General features: G+C 54.8%; 1 protein-coding gene across 5 annotated transcripts in view; it reads left to right on the plus strand.

The window, feature by feature from the left end:
- The window catches only part of Tenm2 (teneurin transmembrane protein 2), a 634,115-nt gene that overhangs the window by 502,306 nt on the left and 109,633 nt on the right, over positions 1 to 22,176 (plus strand). For 4 of the 5 annotated variants that reach the window (XM_042670218.1, XM_042670217.1, XM_042670219.1 and 1 more), the window contains one exon: positions 18,500 to 18,622. The exons of the other annotated variant lie outside the window; for it this stretch is intronic. In XM_042670218.1, coding sequence (XP_042526152.1) covers positions 18,500 to 18,622 — 123 coding nt within the window. The remainder of the gene's footprint in view (positions 1 to 18,499; positions 18,623 to 22,176) is intronic. 5 annotated transcript variants of the gene reach the window in all.

A 22,176-nucleotide genomic window follows, 5' to 3' on the forward strand; every position in this document is an offset into this window, starting at 1 on the left:
CCCCCTGATCCTCCGCCTGGAGAATGGACCCTGCTTGCCTGCATCTCCTCCAACAGCCATCTGGCCATCCGAGTGAAGACGGCAGGGACTGGGGATACGGGAGCCAAGTCCCAATCCCACTGTCGGCGAACTGGGAGCTTCCGGAAATGTCCGTTGACCTCCCCCCTCCCCTGTGTTTTATTGCGCTTCACCGGTGGGAGGGATTTGTAGCAGTGACCACCTCCTCTCATTGTGGTGCTGTGTCGAGTGGAAAGTAGATCCTAATTTTTGTTGTTGTTGTTTTACGAGTTAGTTTTGCTTGTTGCTTCATGGTGTCTGAGAAAACACCCAAAGATGGCTATGTTGTAGTTTAGGGCTTGGGTTACCAAGGGTCAGAGGAAGGAGAAGTGGGTGGAAATGGAGCCCAAGCTGTCCCCAGGCCCGCAGGGAGCGTGAGCGTGAGATCACTATCACTGCTTAATTCTTCCACAGCTTGGATGCCCAAGAGGAGACCTTCTCCCCCCTCCCCCACCCTGTCCCCCCTCCCAAGAGCCTGGAATGGGAGGGGCAGAGCCAGGCCACCACGTGATGGATGACCTTGACACCTGGCCGGAGGCTTAATTTGATGAATTTGGCACCGGGGAGGGGCCGTGCGCCTCTGGGCGGGAGTGTAACACGCGGGCAAATCGTGACAGGATAGCGTGTCAATTACCGGGTGAGGCTTCATAAATATTTATTTTCTAATTGATGAAGGGCTCCGGCTAGCGTGGGGGAGGGGGGCAGGCGTGGAGCTGCCGCCCAGAGCCTGGTCTTCAGCATCCCTGGGGTGAGTGACCGTGAGGGGCTCGGACCTCCAGCGTGGAGATTCCACGGGGAGCCACGTGGAACACCTCCCGAGGAGGAGGAGAGACGCACGGAGGCAAGTTCCCTCCACTGAGGTGCTGAAGAAAATGAAGAAGTTTCCCACCCATCCTGGAAGGCCCCAGACTGGCAGAATGGAAAAACCAAAAAACTTAAAATTCAACATGTACACGCTAGCTTCCCATCACCACTTACGTGTCAAAAAAGCCTGGTTGGCCTAAACTTTTGTTTTTTTATTATTTAGGGTGAGGAGAGGGCGTTGTATAATTCCACAGGGCTGGCTGGAAGCATTTCTATTTTTTTTTAATGCCCTCAGTAAGTCTCTGTGCGCTTTCTTCACTACAAGAGGACCCTCTGATCCAATGCCACCCACCTGAGATACGCAGTTTGCATTTCGAACAAATGTCTGTCAAGCAAAAGACAGAGGCAAACTGGGTTGGAAGTAAACTCTGAAAGAATAACACAGTTCCTCCATGGAGCCCGGCCCACGTGTGGGACAAACCCAAGAAGAGATGTCAGGCTGTGGGCTGAAACCCCGGGCACCCATGTATAGTACCAGCGCCCTTCGGGACGGGCGTGGATGGGGTCATCCAACCGGACTTTGCCGCCGTCCTTCCTGATGCGGGGTCAGTGAAGCTTACAAATGGAAATCTCGAGAAAGAAGAGACTTTCTCTTTCTGACCGGCTGCTTGGAGGCAGGTTGGAAATGATGATAAATCTGCTACATCGGTGCGGTAGGAGTGGGTTTGGACTTTAATGTGTCTGACCCTGTAATCTACAAATGAGCTCGCGTCATTGTGCCCAGGTGGAGGAGGGAGATGGATGGAGTTGGTTATGGGTTTATAGATCCGGGAAGAGAGGGGGACGAACTTCTGCCCTTCACCCTGCCCCCTCCCTCACCTCCTGCTCCTCGCCCCCACCCCCACCCCACACCGCAGCTCCGTTCATTTCTCTGTGCCTTCACCTTCGCCTGAGGCTCCGGGAACACCTGGCCTGTGTTCACACGCGTCCACACCTGGGGAATCTAGGGGTTCGCCTCAGACCCACCCAGCCTCATTCAGGCCCCGAAGGTTCTTCTGTTCGGGCGGTCTGGATTCCCGGTGCGGATGGTCCCGGATCTAGTCGCTAACGATGTCCCCGCTGCCGCCTGCCTCCACCTCTCCTCAGCTCTGGGCGGCGGGAGAGCCAGGCTCGGCCGTGGCGTTTCCACCTGTCATGGCGTGTGGTTGTGGCACCTCCTTTAGGAGATCCCAAACCAGTCGCCCTTTTCAAGCTCAGCAGAAACAGAGGCCACGGTCAGCCACTGACCGGCCCCTCCCTGGATGTGGTCCTGCTGCACCCACCTCTGCAGGGCCTTCCGGCCTACCCCGACACCCAAGGGACCAAGCAGCTTGCTGCCACCTCCTGTCAGGCACAGGCATAGACCTGTGAGCATCACGGTTCCAAGCCAGCTGGGCAGGAAAGTCTGTGAGACTCTGATCCCCCCTGCTGTCTCCTTCCGTCTTGTTCTTCCTGACGTCTCCCTTGTCCAGGCCTCTGGCCTCCACCCCTCTGGTGGGAGAGACACCCTGTCTTGGTGTAGGCTCCCCTTTCTTGCCGCACCGGCGGGGCCTCAGGGGGAGTCCACGCAGGCGGCCCCGGAAACTCCCCTTACTGCAGAAATGCCAAGGACTGGTTTGTCGCTCTTTCCCCTCTCCCCTCCCCTCTCCTCCCGGCGTTACGTCTGATGTCTTTCTCTCTCGGAATTTACCCAGCTCCCATAATTTGCCTTTTCATTTTTGTGAATGGAGCTAATTTGTGAATAGAAATTACTTCCAAATGTTTCAAAAATATTTTCCAAGCATTTGCTTTAGCACAGTCTTATGAGCTACTTTTTTTTTTTTTTAGGCAAAAACATAATCTTTTTTTCTTTTTTTTTTTTTCATGAGGAAATAAGTAGTGCTCAAGGAAATAGAATCGGGGCGGCTTAGCCTGCTGGCTTTGCTTGCATCCCTTTCTGGGAAGACATCTTTGCATCTCCCTTTCCTGGAGCAGTTGTGACTGCAGACTTGTAGCCGGCCCCTTGGTGGAGGAAGGCTCAGGCCCGTTTTACTCAGACTCGTGCTTGTCCAGAAAAGCCTAGGACAGGAGGAAGCAAAGGCCCGGTGAGTTCCGAGCGTTGAGAAGTTGACGCTGGTGTCTGAGGATCTGCAGAGTCGTACCCAGGAGTTGGCAGCCGTGCGTGTCTGAGGGGAAGGATGCCAGGGCCTCGGTGATAAACGTCCCCCTGGGGTCATGGTAGTGGCCAAGACACCGCTCACGGCTCACCAGGGGACACAGAGCCTCCCAGGACGGGGCAGTTGGTGGAGAGAGGGCACAAGGCCTCGGGAACACCAGCCTGGTGGGGCACCGATGGGATTTGATTCCTAAGCATTTAAAACTCTGCTGAGAACTCAGAGTAGAGGAGCAGTGTGGAACTCTCTGGAAGCCCTGGGCACTAGGAAATGATCAGTGGAGACTTGAGGAGGTCTGGGAGGGAGGGAGAGAGGGAGGAAGGGAGGAAGGGAGGGCATTGAACCTGGGGCTGGAAATCAGCAAGGCAGGGAGAGAGGAGGGGTGAAGAGAGGAGGGGAGGGGAGGGGGAGGCTGGAGAGACGTGGCTGAAGTCCCACCCATGTTTGTCCCGGTCTGGATGGGGGAGGGGGCAGGGGGACCCCAGTAGTGCACGCGATGGCTTCCACTCCTGCTCCGGCCTGCCCAGAGATCTGGGGACTGTCCTGTTCCTCTAGCTCGGGTGGAATTCACACCCATTACCCCTGGGCCGCCTACCCGGAGGGCAGGGTGCCGGCCATTACTCTTGTGGAATCTACAAACGTCCCTCTTTTCCCTCTGCCACGGACTTGGGTTTTGGGGACAGTCGGAGCCGGGGCTCGGAAGCGCCGGGCAAGGCCACACCTCGTCCCTGAAGTCCCTGGAGGTGCCGAGTTGTCCCCTGAGGCTTAATTTCCCCCCCCACCCCCACCCCCGCCTGGGAGCCGTGCTGCACAGACCCACTGAGGCTGGCCCTGCAGAGGGGCGTGGGGGACTCCAGCAGCCCTGCGCTGGGGTCTCGGGGAACAAGGGACAGGGGACAGAAGATGGGACAGGGGAAGAGAAGATGGGACAGGGGAAGAGAAGATGGGACAGGGGACAGAGAGGAGACAGAGATGAAGGATGAGGCTGGAGACAGGGGACAGATACGGGGGACAAGGAATGGACAGAGGAGAGGGGCAGGGGCAAAACAGGCGCCACACTGCAGGCTGGCGGCGGTCAGGGGTGGAGTGGTTGTGTTAATAGTGAGCGTGTCAGGTCGGAGCCGTGACCCCCGCACCTAACCACCCGCTCACTGCTCAGCTACAGGAGTCAGACCCTCAGGCTCCACAGTTCCAGAGACTTCTTTAATAAACACTGGAAAGCTCTCCCTTTCTCCAGGTATGAGTAAGAAGGGATTCTTGGGGGTGGGGTGGTGCTTCACCCTAGTAATGCCAGCTATGTGGGAGGAGTCCAAGGTCTGACCAGATAGAGCAGGACAGGGCTGGGCAGGGCAGGGCTGGGCAGGACAGGGCAGGCAGGGCAGGGCAGGGCTGGGCAGGGCAGGGCTGGGCAGGGCAGGGCAGGGCAGGGCAGGGCTGAGCAGGGCAGGGCTGGGCAGGGCAGGGCTGGGCAGGGCAGGGCAGGGCAGGGCAGGGCAGGGCAAGGCAAGGCAGGGCTAGGAAGGGCTGGGCTGGACAGGGCTGGGTGTGGAGCCAGCACACCCGCTGCCCCGCTCCTCCCCTGCGCCACAGGAGCTCATGCTAGGGCCCCACAGGTCCTCAGATGTGTTCCAGCTGGGCTACAAGCATCTCACCCCACCCCATGACCCCTGGGTCCCAGGGCCCATGGCTGTCAGCGAGTGAGCACGAGGCAGTGGCCGCCTCACGGGGGGTCCAGGGCCCGGCGTGGAGGGGGCTTTGCCTCTGCCTACTGTGGAGAGATGAAGGCCGTGCACCGGCAGTGCCACAAAGGAGGAAAAGACATCCAACCACAAAGAAAATACAACAGGAGCCTCTCAGGAACAGATAGACCAAGTGGGGTGAGGGAAAGCAGAGTTTCTACCACTGGGGTAGGCTGAGCATTATCTCATAGTTTTGTTCCTTCCCTCTATTTAAAAAAAAAAAAGTTAATAATGCAGAAAGAGAAGGCAAACGCCAGCCAGGCTGAGTTTCGTGGAACTAAAGTGGCACCTACTGGCGGAGATGCCGAGATGTGTGCGTGACCTGCAAGTCTTCCCGCTGGTGTTCCCAGGTCTCCTTGGGTCTGTTCACTTCCTTCTTTTTTTAAAGCTCCTCTTAGGCTCCAGGGCACGGGTTCTGGGCTCCAGGGTTCCAGCATGAGTTTCTGGTGGGTTTTTTTTTTTTTTTTCTGCTTGTAATTTAAAGCATCTTCTGGGTATATGGTCAGCGCTGTCAGCTTAAAGGAGCCAGTGAGTTAAAGACACATGTCTCCACACCAAAATAGAGTGGTTCACAGGTAGCCATCCTGACCTGCGGTTTCTAGAAACATCTGCCCCAGCTATGGTGTGTATGACAAAGCTGCCGACTTTTTCTTTTTTAACTTAATTTGTTTTATTCTCTGTTCTAGTTTATATCTGAGGCTACATTCTGCCTGAGTCCATGTAACTCATCCTTAAAAGAATATCATAGCTCACCCCAGTCAGGTGAGGGGAACCCCAACATTGGCTACTCTGAGTAGGTAAAGCGGGCATCGGGAACAGAGCACAAGCCCTCTCTGATGTCTGAATTCTCGTTGTCCTTAAAGGCAGACTCCATAAAGGGATAGAAAGGAAACCTAGGCAGCCAGGAACAGGTGTCGCTTGCACAGTCAAATGAGAGGCAGGGAAGGTCCTTCTGTTCAACTTCTCATGCGCTCTTCAGCCCCATCTTTACAGATGGGGAAACTGAGGGCTGGGGGGGAGTCTTTTTTCCCAGGATGGAGTGGTAATGTGATGAGTCTTTCTGACCTGAAATCCATGGGGTCCTGAGGTGACATGTAGCAAGGACAATCCCCTGTTCGGTCCTTTATTGACTCATTCATTCCGATGCATTCATTCATTCCGATGCATTCATTCATCACGCAACTGCCGCGCAGGGCTGGCTCCCTGGGGTGGAAGGCCGGGCTGGGGATGAAGGGACAGCGGCCGCCCTGCTGCTCTGGAGTTCCCTGTCCGGCTTTACTGTCAGATTCCATTCCAGCCCCCCCCCCCACTCTGAGCTTTTGTCTTTTTGCCCCTGTGGGAAGGTGATGAGTTACGGTCATCCGTAGTTGGTTTGGTCCTCACAGGATTCTTAAATACCTTTCCCCTTGCGTGCCAAGCCCTAAATGTCTCCCAAGAGGAGTCACAGCTGGTGACCTCTTTCCCCCACCCCCCGCCCTGCCAGCCTGGCCCAGGAGACCCTGTGTCTGGCCTTTCCGGGGGGGCGGGGGAGGGGGGCGGCAGCCCTCACCCCTGGGTTCAATTGAGCTGTGTGCGGGGTGGGCGTGGCCTCATTTGAATAACCTGTCAGAGTGGGAGGCGAGGGGTGAGGGGGGACACAGATTTGGGGAGCTAGAGCCATTACTTGCCCAGACTCACTGTAGCGGTCACTGCTGGACCCTGGCTCACTCTCTTTTGCTGTTCAGTCCGGATGGGAAGCGGGGCAGGGAGAGATGTGTTCCACAACCACTTCAGCGTCGGTCTCTCGTCTTGCTCTGTGGCTCCAAGGTTGGGGGTGGGGGGGGGCAGCTCTGCCCCCAACCCCGGGCCACTTGGCCCACATGGGGTCACACTGTGTGCATCTACCCGTGCTGCGCTTCGTAATCAGCGTGGTGCCCACAGGATCGTGGGGGAGGATGCATCATTAGATCCTCCACCCAACCCCAGGGAGGGGGAGGGGGGCTAGTGTCCTAGTGTCTTTAATCGCTGGAGGAGTCTGCACCCCCAGGGGTGCAGATGAACCCCCACAGCCGCTTCCGTGGCCCGGCCGTGCGTGGGCACAGCGGGTGCTTCGAGGTGCCGTCCTGACAAGGCAAGCGTCTGTGATCGCGCCTTTGTTTAGAAAGATGAACTTCCAAACCCTACCGCAGAGTGTGAGCAGCCGCCACGCTGCTCCGAGGCCTTGGGCAAATTCATCTGAATGGCTTTGAAATTGGATATTCAAAATTCAATAATAAAAAAAAAAAAATCAGCCAGCCTGATGGAACAGCTGTAGCATTCCACCCAACCAGCTGGGTGAGCCGCGGCCGCGCCCAGACCCCGGCTGGAAGGCCCGCGTGTGAGCGCACCGACTCTGCCAGGAAGCCCTGGCAGCCCAGCCCGCCAGCTCCTGCCAGCCCCGCCGAGCGGGTCCCCTTGGCACCGAGCGACTCCTCTCACCCGGTCCTGCCCAGCCGGAGAATGGGGGGGGGGGGGGCGCCTGAGTCATGGCCGGGCTCCAAGGGGAAGGAGCATCTCTAGGAGAAATGGACGGGGTGTTGGAAAAGCAATCAAATCATAACACTCCAGTTGTTTGGAGAACGGCTGGACCCTGCCACAGATTCACAGCCGCCAGACACATGGGCGGAGAGAATGAAATTGTATGCAGATGTAGGCAAACATCATAATTGTCTCTGGGCAGATTTTGTAACCTTTGCCTGTTACAGGTCTGAGGGACCCCCCACCCCCCGCCCGGAGGAGACCGCTTCATCGCAGGCCTTTGGAAAGGCTCTTCCTCACAGGTCCAAAGGGGAAGGGCATCCTCGCTCACTCTTAAGACTCAAGTAGTTTGATCTCCCTGCTTCAGGATGGAGTATCAAGATGAGACGCAGAAACTATGAAATGCCCGAGAGAGATGTACAAAAATGGAAGGAGATAGATTTGTGTGTATATATATAGTGGCATGCATTTGTATAGATAGGTATACATAGGGAAAGAGAGGAATGGAAAGAAGGAAGAAGGAAGGGAGGAAGGAAGGGGGGGAGGGGAAGGAGGGAGGGAGGAAGGGAGGGAGGGAGGGAGGGAGGACAGGTAAATGATAGAATAAAAGATAGATAGATGCTGGGTGGACAGGTGGTAGATGAGTGAATATATGGTAGATATTTGATGCTAGATAGATAATGGGTAAATAGATAAAAAAGATGAATAGATGATAGACAAATGGATAAATAGGTAATAGATAATAGGAAGAAAGGAAAAGAAAACAAGGAAGGAAGAATACATGTAGATAGGTAATAGAAAGATGAAAGAAACAGATGATAGAAAGAAGGATGCTAGATCGATAATATGTAGGTAGATAATGGATTGATAGATGATAGAAAGGTGGATAGGTAGATGATAGATAATGCAAAGAGAGAGATAATGGATGTATTAGATAGGTAGGTAGATAGATAGATGATAGATAGATAGATAATGTATTAGTAGGTGATAGAAAAGTGGGTGGATAGATTATAGATAATGGGTAGATAATAGATGATAGAAGGATGGATGGATAGTTAGATGACAGGAGGATGATGGATGGATGGATGGGTGGGTGGGTGGATGAATGGATGGATGGATGCGTGGGTGGGTGGGTGGATGGATGGATGCATGGATGGATGGATGGGTGGGTGGGTGGGTGGGTGGGTGGGTGGGTGGATGGAGGGATGGATGGATGGATAGATGGATGGATGAATGGATGGGTGGATGGATGGATGCATGGATGGATGGGTGGGTGGGTGGATGGATGGATGGTTGGATGGATGGATGGATGAATGGATGAATGGATGGGTGGATGGATGGGTAGGTGGATGGATGGATGGGTGGATGGATGGATGGGTGGATGGATGGATGGGTGGATGGATGGATGGATGGATGGATGGATTGTTGGCAGACACCAGTAGACCTCCAGAGAAAGACTGCATACCTACGGACTGTCCTCATAGCCCCGCACCCTGCTGGGTTTCTCCCGTCAGACACCCCAGGCACGATCCCAGGCTCTTTTCTTGGCTGGGAGGTGTGTGCGTGCAGACTGCTCGAGGTCAGATTCCAGGAGGAATACAACAGTTAACCTTGTGAGCGGGGGGGGGGGGGGGGGGGGGGGGGCCATGTCAACCTAAAGAGGGATAATTGGGGCTGTGGAGTGTGGGCTGTTGCCAGCGCCCGGCTCTGTTGGCCTGCTTCTTGCTCTACCACCAGCCACTCAAGGGCCAGCCATGAAATTTAATTTGGAGTTTTACAGACACGTTCTGAATCCGAAATCTCAATAATAACTTTCCCTTTGCTCAGCCTTTTAACTGTGAAATTCAGTTGGGGAGTTTCGAAGCAGCAGGTAATGTCAGAGCGCTCTAGAGGGATTTTGCCAGAATTCTACTAAAGTGCTTGCAAGTGTCATTTCCATATTTAACTAATTTCAGTTTTTAATTAGCTCCATGTGAAAAATGAGAGTTCACGCTGAGCTCCTCTGTCAGCACAGACGCCTGTTTCCTTTCTAGGATCTCAGGACAATTAAGAAAAAAATAGATGCCACAGTCAGTGTGAGCAGGCATGTGCTCTCCAGCCACCTCTGTGCACCGCCGGGGCCTGCCTGCCATGCCGGAGAAAAGAGCAGCTGGAAAAGGGCTGTGGACACAACGCACAGAGTTACGCAGGCTTCCGGGTACCCAGTCAGTGTGGAGGCCCACCATCCGGTACCCACAGGTCAAGGCCTGCCAGACTCCAAAGACCCTTGGCATGCAAAAGGAACTTCTCCACGTTTTAACTTTCAAAGGGCAGGACAGACGCGTTCAGAGTGGAAGCATGCAAATAGCAAGACGACGCCGTATTCCAAAACCCAGAAAGAAGGAAAAGAAACTGTACTGGGAGGTTCTGCTTTGCATAAACTGGAAAATATTTGATGTGATCGGCTTCCGGAACCCAGGTTGAGGAGGCCCAACAAATACAGGCCCTGCATTCCATTTGCATAGCATGCATGCTAATGGCATGGTTTGTTTAAAGTCGAAGATTGACTGAGAGTGTTGAAAAGTGATCGACGTAGAGGCGTACGCCGATGCTGCTCTGCAGAAACCGTGCTTGGAAGCTGGAGAGTGAAAGCACTTTTTTCGGGGCTGGGTAATAGTCCACAGGGGCAGACAGTGAACAGTTGATGGGAACACAAGACGTCTCCAGTAGGGATTGACAGTTGGAGCCAGTGGGGAGAACAAGGCTCAAGTAGGGAGGCGGGTAGACCCCAGGCAGGCAGGGTTTTCTCCCCTGTTCTCTCGTCTACCACCTGAAGGAAGGGCGCGTGAGATGTGGCATCCCAGATGGGGGGAATGGCCTTCGTCCCTCATCCCCTACTTGATGGGGAAAGGATGGGATTTTATTCCTGGGGTTTCTCTCATCAGCTGTCTGAGCACAGGAGGGGGGGGAGGGAGCACTCCCTGTGACTCAGTTTCCTTCCTGTAAAATGGGTATGGCCATACAACCTGTGTCACGTGGCTAGGGTAAGGGTTCCAAGGAGCCTGTCTTTGAGAAGCCCCTAGCAAGAGGTTGGACAGAAGGAAGGCGCTGAATGACCACAGGGAGGAGCCCGCCACCAGACGCCGCGACAGATTCAGTCCAGCACATTCTGCAGCCTTGGGGGCTGGAACCCGCGAAGCTAGTCCCTGCCCGGGCGGAGGTCGGGGCTCATCCACGTTCTCTGCGAAGTCAGGGGATCAAACAGGAGGAAGGGACGGGCTCCACAAGAAACGGCGAATGAGCCCCGTGCACTTATTCAATGGATCATCCTTCACCAGCCGGGCGGTTATGAGTGCACCTGCCTGGAAATGAGCCACACAGACACACAGACACAGACACACAGATACAGACACACACACACACGCACACACACACACGCACACACACACACACACACACACACACACACACACACACACCAGAAAGATCACAGGACGGTGAGCCCCTTCCGTCAACGAGCCCTCGCTGGTGACGGGGCCAGCTCCGATCTTTGGCACTTCATTACAACGTCCATTCTGTCAGGGGCTCTCCCCGAAGAGGAAATATAATATCTTCCTCTTACATCCGAGCACGCTGCCAGAGCCCGGGACGGGCTTTTGGTTTCACTCAAACTATCAGATAATTCACTTAGGGCTTTCCAGACAGCATCGCTTCTGTTGGATTAGAAAACCCCGAGGAAGGCTCGCTCCAAATCTATCTAGTCTAGACATGACTGCCATCGTCCCAGACAGCCTGCCTTCCGGGCGTACCCTGCGTCCAAGCGCACGGCCATAGGCCACAGCTCTGGGTGCGTGTTGGGTTTCTTGTTCCATGTCTTGAGACTGTAAAGGGATTCCTTGTGCTCGGGAAGAGTGAGCGTGGCCTTGAGCCCAAGTCGGTTTCCTGGGCTGAGGAAGGAAGTGTGTGGAGGAACTGGAGCTTTGTCTGGCTCTGTCCTGTGTTCGATGCTCTAAGACAGAGTGACCCAGATGTGTGACCTGCTGCGCTGCTCTGGGCCTGGATCTGATGGCTCTACTCAGTCCCAGGTCCCGAGGCGGGTGATGGGTTATGGGCAGGAGCAAGATAGCCGCCTAGTCCTCTGCGCGGTCAACATCCTCCAGAAGGGAGGGAGGGAGGGAGGGAGGGAGGGAGGGAGGGAAGGAAAAGGAAGGAAGGGAGGAAGGGGGGAGGGAAAAGGAAGGAAGGGAGGAAGGGAGGAAGGGAGGGAGGGAGGGAGGAAGGAAGGAAGGAAGGAAGGAAGGAAGGAAGGAAGGAAGGAAGGAAGGAAGGAAGGGAAAGAGGGAGGGAGGGAGGGAGGGAGGGGAGGGAAGGAAGGAGGGAGAGAGAGGAAAAAGAAAGAAAGAAGGAAGGAAAGAGAAAGAAAAAAGAAAGAACAAGAAAAAGAGTGAGAAAAAGGGAGGGAGGAAGGAAGGGAGGGAGGGAAAGAGAGAAGAAAGAAAGAAAGAGAAAAAGAAAGAAAGAGAAAGAGAAAGGGAGGAAGGAAGGGAAGGAAGAATGAAGGAAGGAAGGAAGGAAGGAAGGAAATGAAAGGAAGGAGGGAGGGAGAGAGAAGAAAGAAAGAAAGAAAGAAAGAAAGAAAGAAAGAAAGAAAGAAAGAAAGAAAGAAAGAAAGAAAGAAAGAAAGAAAGAAAGAAAGAAAGAAAGAAAGAAAGAAAGAAAAAAGGAAGAGAAGGAGGGAGAGAGATGGAGGGAGGGAGGAAGGAAGGGAAGGAGGGAGGGAGAGAGAGAAGAAAGAAGGAAAGAAGGAAGGAAGGAAGGGAAGGCGGGAGGGAGAGAGAAGAAAGAAGGAAGGAAGAAAGGAAGGGAAGGAGGGAGGGAGAGAGAAGAAAGAAGGAAGTAAGGAAGGGAAGGAGGAAGGGAGAGAGAGGAGAAAGAAGGAAAGCAAGAAAGTAAGAAAGAAAGAGTGAGAGAAAGGGAGGGAGGAAGGAAGGAAGGGAAGGAGGGAGGGAGAGAGAGAAAGAAGGAAGGAAGGAAAGAAAGGAAGGAGGGAGGGAGGGAGAGAAGAAAGAAGGAAAGAAGGAAAGAAAGGAAGGAGGGAGGGAGGGAGAAAAGAAAGAAGGAAAGAAGGAAAGAAAGGAAGGAGGGAGGGAGGGAGAGAAGAAAGAAGGAAAGAAGGAAAGAAAGGAAGGAGGGAGGGAGAAAAGAAAGAAGGAAGGAAGGAAAGAAAGGAAGGAAGGAGGGAGAGAGAGAAGAAAGAAGGAAAGAAGGAAGGAAGGAAAGAAAGGAAGGAGGGAGGGAGAGAAAGAAGAAAGAAGGAAAGAAGGAATGAAGGAAAGGAGGGAGGGAGGGAGAGAGAGGCTCTCGCTGACTGCAGAGCAGGTCAGGAGGTCAGGTAACTCGCAGCACTGGCACAGACAGAGTGGGTCATGATGGCTGTGTCCCGCATCCTCAGTTCCTCCTGGCGGGGAGGCCACCGGCTGCCCCGGTGCCCTTGTGGGTGCTGGTGGGCCACACAGACACACACACACAGACATACACACACAGACAGACACACAGCCACATTCAGGGCTCACTGCAAAATGAGGGAGCAAGTCTTCAAACCCGCCGTCCAAAATACCGTCTACCCCCCCCCCCCCCGCCCCCGTGCTGCGTGGCCCCGTGCCAGAACTCTGTCCCCACCACAGAGTTACTTAACTCATAAATCACCCCTGTAACTGCGCATTCCTTAACGGCAGAAAGCAGGGTACCCCCGTGTAGGGCATCCCGACTCCATGGAGCCGGCTGGTGCACGCATGCGTGCAAGGTGTGAACGAATCCATGCACAAACGAGTGAGTGAATGAATGAATGGATGGATGGGTGGAACCTTCCAGAAACGTGGAGAAGGAAGTCAGCCCTGCTGAGACACAATCGCTAGACCGGTGCAGGTAGGCCCGGGTGTGCCCCTTCCCATGGGGAAATTGAGGCGTATTCACTTTGAGTTCATTTCGACTTATAAGCCGAAGTAGAAGACGTGTGTGTGTGTGTGTGTGTGTGTGTGTGTGTGTGTGTGTGTGTGTGTGTACACAATGGTCCTGCTCTTGTTTTCCATTAGCTTCTGGAAACATAGCTTCTGAGAGGAGATGTGCTGGAAGCATCAAATTACAAGCCAGATTTGGAAGGTTGCGTGCGTGCGGGGGAAACAATAAAACGTCTCGCTGGTGATATCTGTGCTTCTTCCTGGTTGGAGTGACGGTATTCGGTGGTCTCCGGTGTTCCCGGTTCACACTTTGGATTATCTGTCAGCGCTTGTGCCGAGGGGTTTCCAGTCAGCGTGTCAGTTCACGATCGCCAGGCATCTCAATCAGCGTCACCCCAATCCTCCTCCTCCCCCATCCCGCCCCGCCCCGCCCTCCCCTCTGGTCACCTGGCTGCGTGGCCACTCGTGTGCGTCCGGTTCTGTGCTCCTCCTTTTTAGTGCGGTTATTGGAAAACTAGTTTCCGGTGTGGCTTGAGTTCTGGGTCTGTGTTGGCAACGTGCCGGCGATGTGCTGGGTGGAGAACTCCAGGCGGAAGATGCCACGGGGGGAGGGGGTGTCCTGTGGGACAGCGGCCGGGGCAGCAGGTCTGAGGGCAGCAGCTCCCGGCCGTTCCGGGGGTTCCGGGGCGTAGCTGCAGGGGTGATGTAGGTCTCACCGCAGGAACTCTCCAGAACATCCAGATCTAGCAGCTCGAGGAACAGAGTCTGACCACCCTGAGCGATGAGCTGTCTTCGTTGGGAGGAGGAATTCCTAACCACCACGGCCCCCACCCCACCTGCAGACATCTTGTGGAGTTTGAGGGAAATCGAGTCAGGCTCCGAGGGGACCCGGTTAGGAGGCGCAGCCCAGCAGCAGAACGCTTCCTTATAAACACTCTACACTTGACCTCTCCTTCGGCCCGGGTGTGCAATGGGCGCTCTCCCCCGGGAGGGTGGCGTTTAGCCAGCTCCTCTTCACTGTTAGAAAATGCCGGAATCGGGCTGCTTCCTTAAGAAGAGGAAGCAGGCCACCTCCAGACAGCATGGGGACCGTAGCACCTAAGGACCGGAAGTGTGCGTTTACCGGCGTGCTCTGGCCTCTCTTCCCTAGGAAGCCGGCAGAACTCCACCTGAAGACGGTCTGTTCTAACTCTTCCCCAAGTCTTTGTCTCTCAGCACCACCGTGTAAGGCTGTGTTTCCGCTGCGGCCGGGGCCTTCCCTGAGCGGCGGAGCACTCCCCTGGCAAGCGTGAAGTTTAGATCCAAGCACCTCCAAAACAAAACACACGTCGCCCGTCTCCAGATGATACCACCAACCGAAGGCTTCGGGGAGGGGACGAAGCCACGTCCAGCATCTTCCTGCTGTCATCACGCTGGTTTTGTAGGAATCACGGTGTCACAGCTGGCTCTGTGTGTGTGGCCATTTGTCGGGGTGTGTGTGGGGAGGGGGAGGAATGTGCACCGCCTTCTAGCAGCAAAGAAACGTGTGGGACCGGCCTATGCCAGAAAGCCCTGGAAATCACTTCTGAGAAGTCAGTGGCCAGCCACCCAAAATACGTCCAACTGTGTCACTTACCTAATTACAGATGAAGCTCTGCTGCCTTTCTTTCATGGATACCGATAGCTCCCTTTCCAAAGCGAACTGACCCTTACTTCTCTCGCTGATTTAGTATTCACCGTGTTTAATAGAAGAATATCACCACACAGAGACCGCTGCACACTACCTCCTTTCTCAGCTGGACATGAGCTGGGAGAGGATAATAATAATAATATAAATAAACAATAAAAATAAACATAGAAGAGAATAGGAATGTAGTAATCATAATAGAATAATCGAATGATTAATAATAAGAATGTCGGATAATAATGTTTTCCTTCACAATCAATGTGTGAAAAGACCTCTGTGTTACCTTTAAAAAAAAAAGCAAATGAACTGAGGGAATGCGTACGCACATATTTGCTTATGCAGGAATTCTTTTCCATTTCTGAGTGAAAAGGGAAAAAAAAATCTCAAGCCAACCCCGACAGAAACTAAAAATGGGAAGTTTTGTTGGCCACCTCCCCGGGTGCCCAGTGTCGGCTTTGCTGAGCAGATGACCCGATTGCAAGAGAGTTCCACGCAGGGTGTGAGGCCCGGCCTGCCCGTGTTTCCTTAGCTCCTTTCTCCTCCTTACCCCAGGTGCAGGTGGGCCAGTGGCGGGGGGGGGGGAGGAGGAGAGGGAGGAAGGCAGCCTTGCATTTGAACTGGCGCCCCCGTAGCCGGTGTCACTGAGCTAGCTGCATTTACTCTCTGAGGCCCAGGAGCACTGCGAGGTCTCCTGAACACCTGGTTTGATTTTTGTAGGTTTGGGTGGTGTTTTGTTTTCCCCTGGGGGTAGGGGGGACCGGCATTACTTGAGGCTGAACTCAAGGCCTCGTGCCCACCAGGCCGCCTCCAGGAACTTTCACCCTCGGGGCTAGTGCTCTACCGCTTTGGGCCACAGCGCTGCCTCTGGTTTTCTGGTGGTGAATTGGAGGTCAGAGTCTCACGGACTTCCAGAGCCAGAGCGACGCTGTTATCACGCGGGAAACAGCAAATTTAGCAGGTATTAACAATGGGCTGACTCTGCTAGCCTGGGTTTTGGAGAACATCCTGACCCAGTCAACCATGCAGGTCACACAGAGATCTGGAGTAGCCATGTGGCATCTCCCCTCTCTCTTTTTTTGAGTGAGTGTATCAGTCAGCGTGGACTCAGACACAATCCTGTAACAAAGATCCCCACTCACTAAGGGGACTCATGACTGTCAGGGCTCATTTCTTCTATCCCTGGCTAGTGGTGGCCTGGCTAGATAATAGTGTGGTAAAATGTCACCTGGACTGCCCGGGGGGCCTTGGACACCGGCACCGAGGTCCTCCATGTTTGACAGAAGCTGTTAGATACAGTTATTCCGATAGCATCAAAATATCATCACGTGGCTATCCGGTCCATAAATGGCAACGGTGTGATCTGATGCCACTCTCCGGCCCTCTGTGGTGGCGGCGTTGGTTTTATTTGTGGGATGGCCCCCATGCCTCCCCCCTTGTGTCACACCCTAAGTAAATAGATGGTGTGGTGGGCAAGTTGGTGCACAAATGGATTTGCTGGAATGCAGCAGATCCAAGGGACATCTTGGCTGGTGCAATTGCTTAGAAAGGAATCAAAGATCGGAGCTCGTGGAAAGAACTCACCGGGAAGCAAGTACATGAAAGGGATGGGGTGGGGTCGAGGGGAGAAGGGCAGAAGAAGGGTGAAGAGAAGAGCCGGGACATGTAGACAAGAATCCAGTGTCTATCTGCCGAAGTTAGGAAGAGTGCGGGCAGGGGAGGGGAAGGGAGGGATGGGGGAGGATGCAGCAAGGGGTGACGCAGATCAAGAGGCGGCACATTCATAAAGTTCATTGATAGAGATTAGGATAATAATAACACCGTAAGGACGCAGATAGCATGCTGCTGCAGATAGCCCGCCTCCCAGTGCCCAGGGCAGACACTGATTGATCAGTAGCAGAACAAGAGACGGGAGGTCATTGGCCAGCAGGTCCACCGGCTCTCCAGAGCCTGGGTCTCCATTGTGGGTGTTTTATCCAAGTGCCCACAGAAAGTCTCGAATCCTCCCTCCCTTCTCCCCCTGGCTCTGATGGACCCTCTCCCCCCACCCTTCTCTGGTTGCTCATGGTCACAAGATTTGGTTTTGGAATGAAGAGAAAACTACCATGGCACCCAGGCCAGACAAGGTGCCCTCTGCTTGGCAGCTCAGCAGCCAGCGACTTCTGAGTGCCCTGCTCCCTCCACGCCACCAGCCCCGCCCAGAACGAGCGCGGTGGTCGCCAGTGGTCTCACGAGGATGGGGCGGTGCACGGGAGGTCACCGCGGCCCTCTGCACCCCCGCCCCGTCCCCTGAGTGGTGGGGAGCACCAGCTCCTCTCCCCGCACTGGTCCTGGGGTAGAGACGCTGCTGGCCCCTTGGCATGGTCTTCGTGGCCAGCAGCAGCTGGACCCAGACAGGACTGGGAGGACCGTGGGTTGGAGTTTGGGGATGGTTTGGGGGGGGTTGGTTGTTCTTGGACCAAAAAAAAAAAAAAAAAAGATCACATTGAAATAACTCATTCCTCGGCAACTTTCACCTGGTAATTACAAACCAGAAGTTCTCGTTATCTGAAGCCGCCGCCACCGTCGGCTCTCATTTCCTGACCTCCGAGTGGTGAAAGTGTGTCATGATTCGAGGCAGTGGCATCCGGTCTCTTCGAGGAAGTGACCTACATAGGATGGGTGAGAAAGCGGGGGGATATCGGGCGTCACCCCAACGGAGGGCGTAAGCGAGCGGGAGGCCCCTATGCCTGTGCGGACCCAGCCTTGCACACGGGCGGAGATGCGTGGGACACGGGGAGACGTAGGAGAGAAAACCAGGACAGGTACGCGCGCGCACACACAGATACCTCGCTGTCTTCGTCCGCGGCTGTCTGTCCATCCATCTGACCGGTCTTGTCTGAAGATGAGTTTTTAACCTTACGTGAATGCAGCCTCCCTCCGGATGGCAGGCTTGCAGAATTCACTGCCACCAGAACACGGAGCTACCTGCACGCTCTCCGCCTCCCCACAGACAACTCTTGAGCCGCCCCGGCGGCCGCCCTCCGTCTCCCACGGTGCCCCGGATGCCAGCATCGTGTCAGCCCATGGTCTCCGACACAGCCCGCAGACCCGGTGTCCTTCATGGTCCCAAGCCAAGAGCACGGCCTCCCAGGGGGCTTTGGGGACATGCAGGTGTTGGGGGTACGCCTCCCCTCTCACACAGACCGGTGATCTAGGGGGCAGAACAGGCCTAACCCGGAGCCCAGGGTGCCTCCACTCTTTTATTGAAGCTGAGTCTCCCTGAGCAGTCTGGAGATCGCACCCCGGGTCTTGCTTCTGGAAGGTGGGCCTAGAGCACCTGCTTCCCACAGCTGGGGGGGGGGGGGGAGGCTCCACCCGGGCACCTCCCACCTGTTTTCTCCTCGCGCTCCCACCCACCAAGGGGCTGGGTGCACACTAGGGTGCCGGGACCCATGCAAGTCAGCTTGGCACGCTGTCTGTCTGTCGGTCTTGAGCTAATCGCTGCGGCCATTTTCTTTTTCGCACCACGGCTTCCTTAAAGGCAACCAACGGCTCCCCGGCCCTCCTCGCCCTGACCTTTGCCTTGCCGAATTCTCCATTCATATCTCCATCACTTTGTCTCTCCCGCAGCCATGCATCTGCTGGGACTCAACTGGCAACTGCAGCCCGCGGATGGACACGCCTTTAACAACGGGATAAGGACCAGCCTGCCGGGAAGCGACGATGCGGCCACGGCAGCCTCTGGGGGCAAAGGTGAGGAGAGGGCCGCACGCGCCCTGTGGCTCGGAGGAGAGACAGCTCAACAGCCCTCGCCAAAGCGGAGCCAGGGTCCCCCCCCCCCGCTTTTTTTTAATCCAAATCTCAGAAGGCATGAGAGAGGGGGCAGGGAGAGGGGTGTCCCTGTACAAGCTGTGTGCTGCTCCTGTCTGTTAGCTGTGCTGGGCTGGAAGCCGGGCGCCCGCTGCCCATGCACTGCTATCCAGCGCCTGGCACCATCTAGAGCGCTCCAAAGCTTCTCAAGACCTGGGTAGAAACCGCAGCTAGAAGAGGCCCTGCCTACGGGGGGTGGCACTCCCTCCACTGCCAGCCTGGGAGGCTCTCTCCCGCCACAAGACAGACCGTCTCCCCCCCACACTCAGGGAGCGGGCAGACCTGGCTGGCGTGAGGGAGACCACGGGCTGCTCTGATTTGGGGAGAGAGGAAAGGGGATTTGACAACTCCATAGTGAAGTGTCTCTGGTCCACGGGGACGGTGGAAATGCTCACCGAAGCCAGCGGCGCGCTGTTCTTGCGGGGGTTAAAAAGAGGTGCTCACACGGGGTGCTGAGAAATGCTCAGAAAGAAGGGAGCAAATAGGCCCGTGGGGGCGGTGGGGCACAGACACTGGCTGGGCAGGGGCAGCCGTGGGGCCCTTACAGGGCTGGACGTGGCGTGGCGGTTGCGTGTGTGGACGGCGTGTCCACGCGTAGGCTGCACCCCTCTGCCTCTGAGCCTTTGTGGCCGCTCGGCAGTACTGTCTCTTTCCAGGCCTTGCAGCATCTGTCTTAGAACGAGAGGACCCTTCCTGGGGACCTATAGTGCCCCTGGCTTAGAACTGTGAGACCCTACTGGCTCGAAGGGGAGAGGGATCATCTCTGTTCTAGAAACTTGCCCCATAGCCCGTGGCAAGTTAGGCAGGTACAGACTGAGTTCAGGCCCGTGTCCTGTGCACCTTTGGGTTGGATGGTGGCCTTCTCCTTAGACATGTTGATTTCCACAGGGAGGATGTCAGAACCCCTTGGCTTTTGGAGGTGTGCACAGGTTACAGAGAGAGCTAATTGTCTTTCAATCATCTTCCCAGAGCTGCCATAAAGCTCCAGGTGGGACCCTTCTGTCTTTCTAGCCCTGTCTCTAAGAACCGCTGGATACATTCTGCAGTGATCATCACACTGAGCCGCTCTGAGCTCAGCTCAGACAAGTTTCCCAGACCCCAGGGCCATGGTGCTTGGCCTGGGATGTGGAAGTGGAAGTCCACCACCTTCTAGCACTTTCTTTTGCGGTCCAGGCTCTTGGCGGGCACGTTCCCCCTTGGGACCAATAAGAAATGATCACTTGGAGGAGGGGCATCACGGGCTGTGCGGCGATCCATGAGACAGGCCCCTCTCTCCACTCAGGGTCTCTGTCCGTCGGTGGTGGTCTTTAATCCACAGTCAGCCCCGAGAAGTTCTGGGGGTGTGGGGCGCACATCTGCAGGTGAGGCTGTCTGCTGGAGGATGGGCGTGCGCGGGGATGGACTGGCTGGGCGTGGTCACGTGGCGTGACATCTCCGAGAGCACAGAGCTCCACCGGTGAAGATAGACCCCCTTCCATGCTACTGTAGCTCACCACAGCCCAGGGGCACAGAAGCCCCCTCGGAGAACACGCCCGCACATGTGCGTCCGTCTGCACAGAGAGACCCTCTCCTTCGTACCCTGGCCCTCCCTCGGAAGAAAGTGCTGGGCCATTTGTACTAACTCGGGTATTTCCCAGATGAGGTACGAGATAGACAAGACACTCTGGCCAAACCGACACCCAGTGGATTTTTCTGTTGATTGGGAACTGAAAAAGTGTGAGAATTTTTTTTTTTTAATTTCATCAAGATGAAACAAAACTCATCTTTCAAAAGAGCAGAACTGTGCTCTTCTGATGGCTGAGGGTGTCTGGCATCTTTTCCAGGTGTTTGTTGTTGTTGTTGTTGTTAAGGATTATAAAGCGATCAGAATTTAATGACCCCCTACCTGTACAAGCACACATGCACACACAAACACATGCATATACACGCACACAGACACACAAAAACATGCACATGCATGCATGCTCACATGCACACAACACACGCAAACATGTACATATATATGCACACGCGCACGTGCACACGCACACACACACACTGAATTTTAGAGAAAGTGACTGAGGCTTGAAATTCTCAACCCAGCAACCTCCGCATCCCCAATTCTATACACTTAGATAACCCGATCGATTTCAGTCAGTTATTTCAGTGCTGCTAAAAGCGAAGAGGACACATTGGCAATAAGTTAATTAACTAACACCCCCTCCATTTTTGTTTGGGGGTGTAGGGGGTTACGATAACCCTTCATGCCGATGTTTTAATCAAGATTCACCCCCACACATTGCCAGGGACGTTAATCCTATTAAGCAATTGCTGGCTAAGTATCTGGCAGGAGCGAATTAAAGTGTGAGCAAAGCCACAGGCCTGCGAGCCCCTTCTCAGACGTGGAGATGGGCCGTGGATGGCCGTCGCTCGGGAGCGTGTCCGGAGTGCGGACCTGAGCAGGCAGGGCAGCTGCACGTGCCCTGGATTCACTCCTTGGGCGAGCTGGTCCGGGAGGCTTCTGTCTCCCTTCCCTTCTCCACATGCCCCTGCTTATCATCTTTGCTCTGCCCTCCTTCAGTGAAACTTTAGCAAGGGGGGCCGCTGGGCATCCGTGAAGAAGAGGGGTGTGGGCCTGCCAGCATTGCTCCGTCTGGTGTGTGTTTCTCTGTGTCTCCCTTTGGAGAAAGTGGGGTCCTTTTCCTATAGATCCGGGGTTCCCTTGGCCGTGAGAACCAAGACCTAGCTGTGGTATCCTGACCTGGTCCCTTGGCAAGAGGGACCCAGTGTGATTGACTGAGTCCTTTGGCTCTGATTGGCTGAGTCCCACCAAGCTGATTGACCAACTCCTGTGGCTTTGATTGAGTCTCTGGCTTGGATTGGCTGATTCTCTCAGCTCTGATTGAGTCTTACATACCTGATTTGCTGAGTCCTTTGGCTCCGATTGGTTGAGTCCTGTGCCTCTGATTAGCTGATTCTCTCAGCTCTGATTGGCTGAGTCCTTTGTCTTTGACTGAGTCCTTTGTCTTTGACTGAGTCCTTTGGCTCTGATTGGCTGATTCTCTTGGCTCTGATTGAGTCTCATGGCTCTGATTGGCTGAGGTGTCAGGAACTATAAAGGCCACATCCTGGGTACCTAGTTAGTGCCCTAAATTTCAGAGAATTAACTGTCCAGTAGAATTTCACGGCCTTTCTCAAAACCTGTCATTCACCTTTGATCCCAAGTGTCCTCTGTACTAGAGGTCAGCAAAATCCACCCCCAAAATCAAATCTGGCAGCTGTTCTGAGAGGTGCAGGCCACCAGAAACAACAGAGGCCCCGGCTCCCCAGGCTTCCAGGGCCCTCTGCATCTCCAGATTCATTTCTCCTTTTCTAAAACTCTCGCTCTCTCCCCCTCCCTCTCCCTCTCCCTCTCTCTCTCCTTCTGTCTCCCACCCCTTCCCTCTCTCCTTCTGTCC

Source organism: Dipodomys spectabilis, unplaced genomic scaffold (assembly GCF_019054845.1).
Source record: "Dipodomys spectabilis isolate Male_0828 unplaced genomic scaffold, ASM1905484v1 ptg000528l, whole genome shotgun sequence".
NCBI lineage: Eukaryota > Metazoa > Chordata > Mammalia > Rodentia > Heteromyidae > Dipodomys > Dipodomys spectabilis.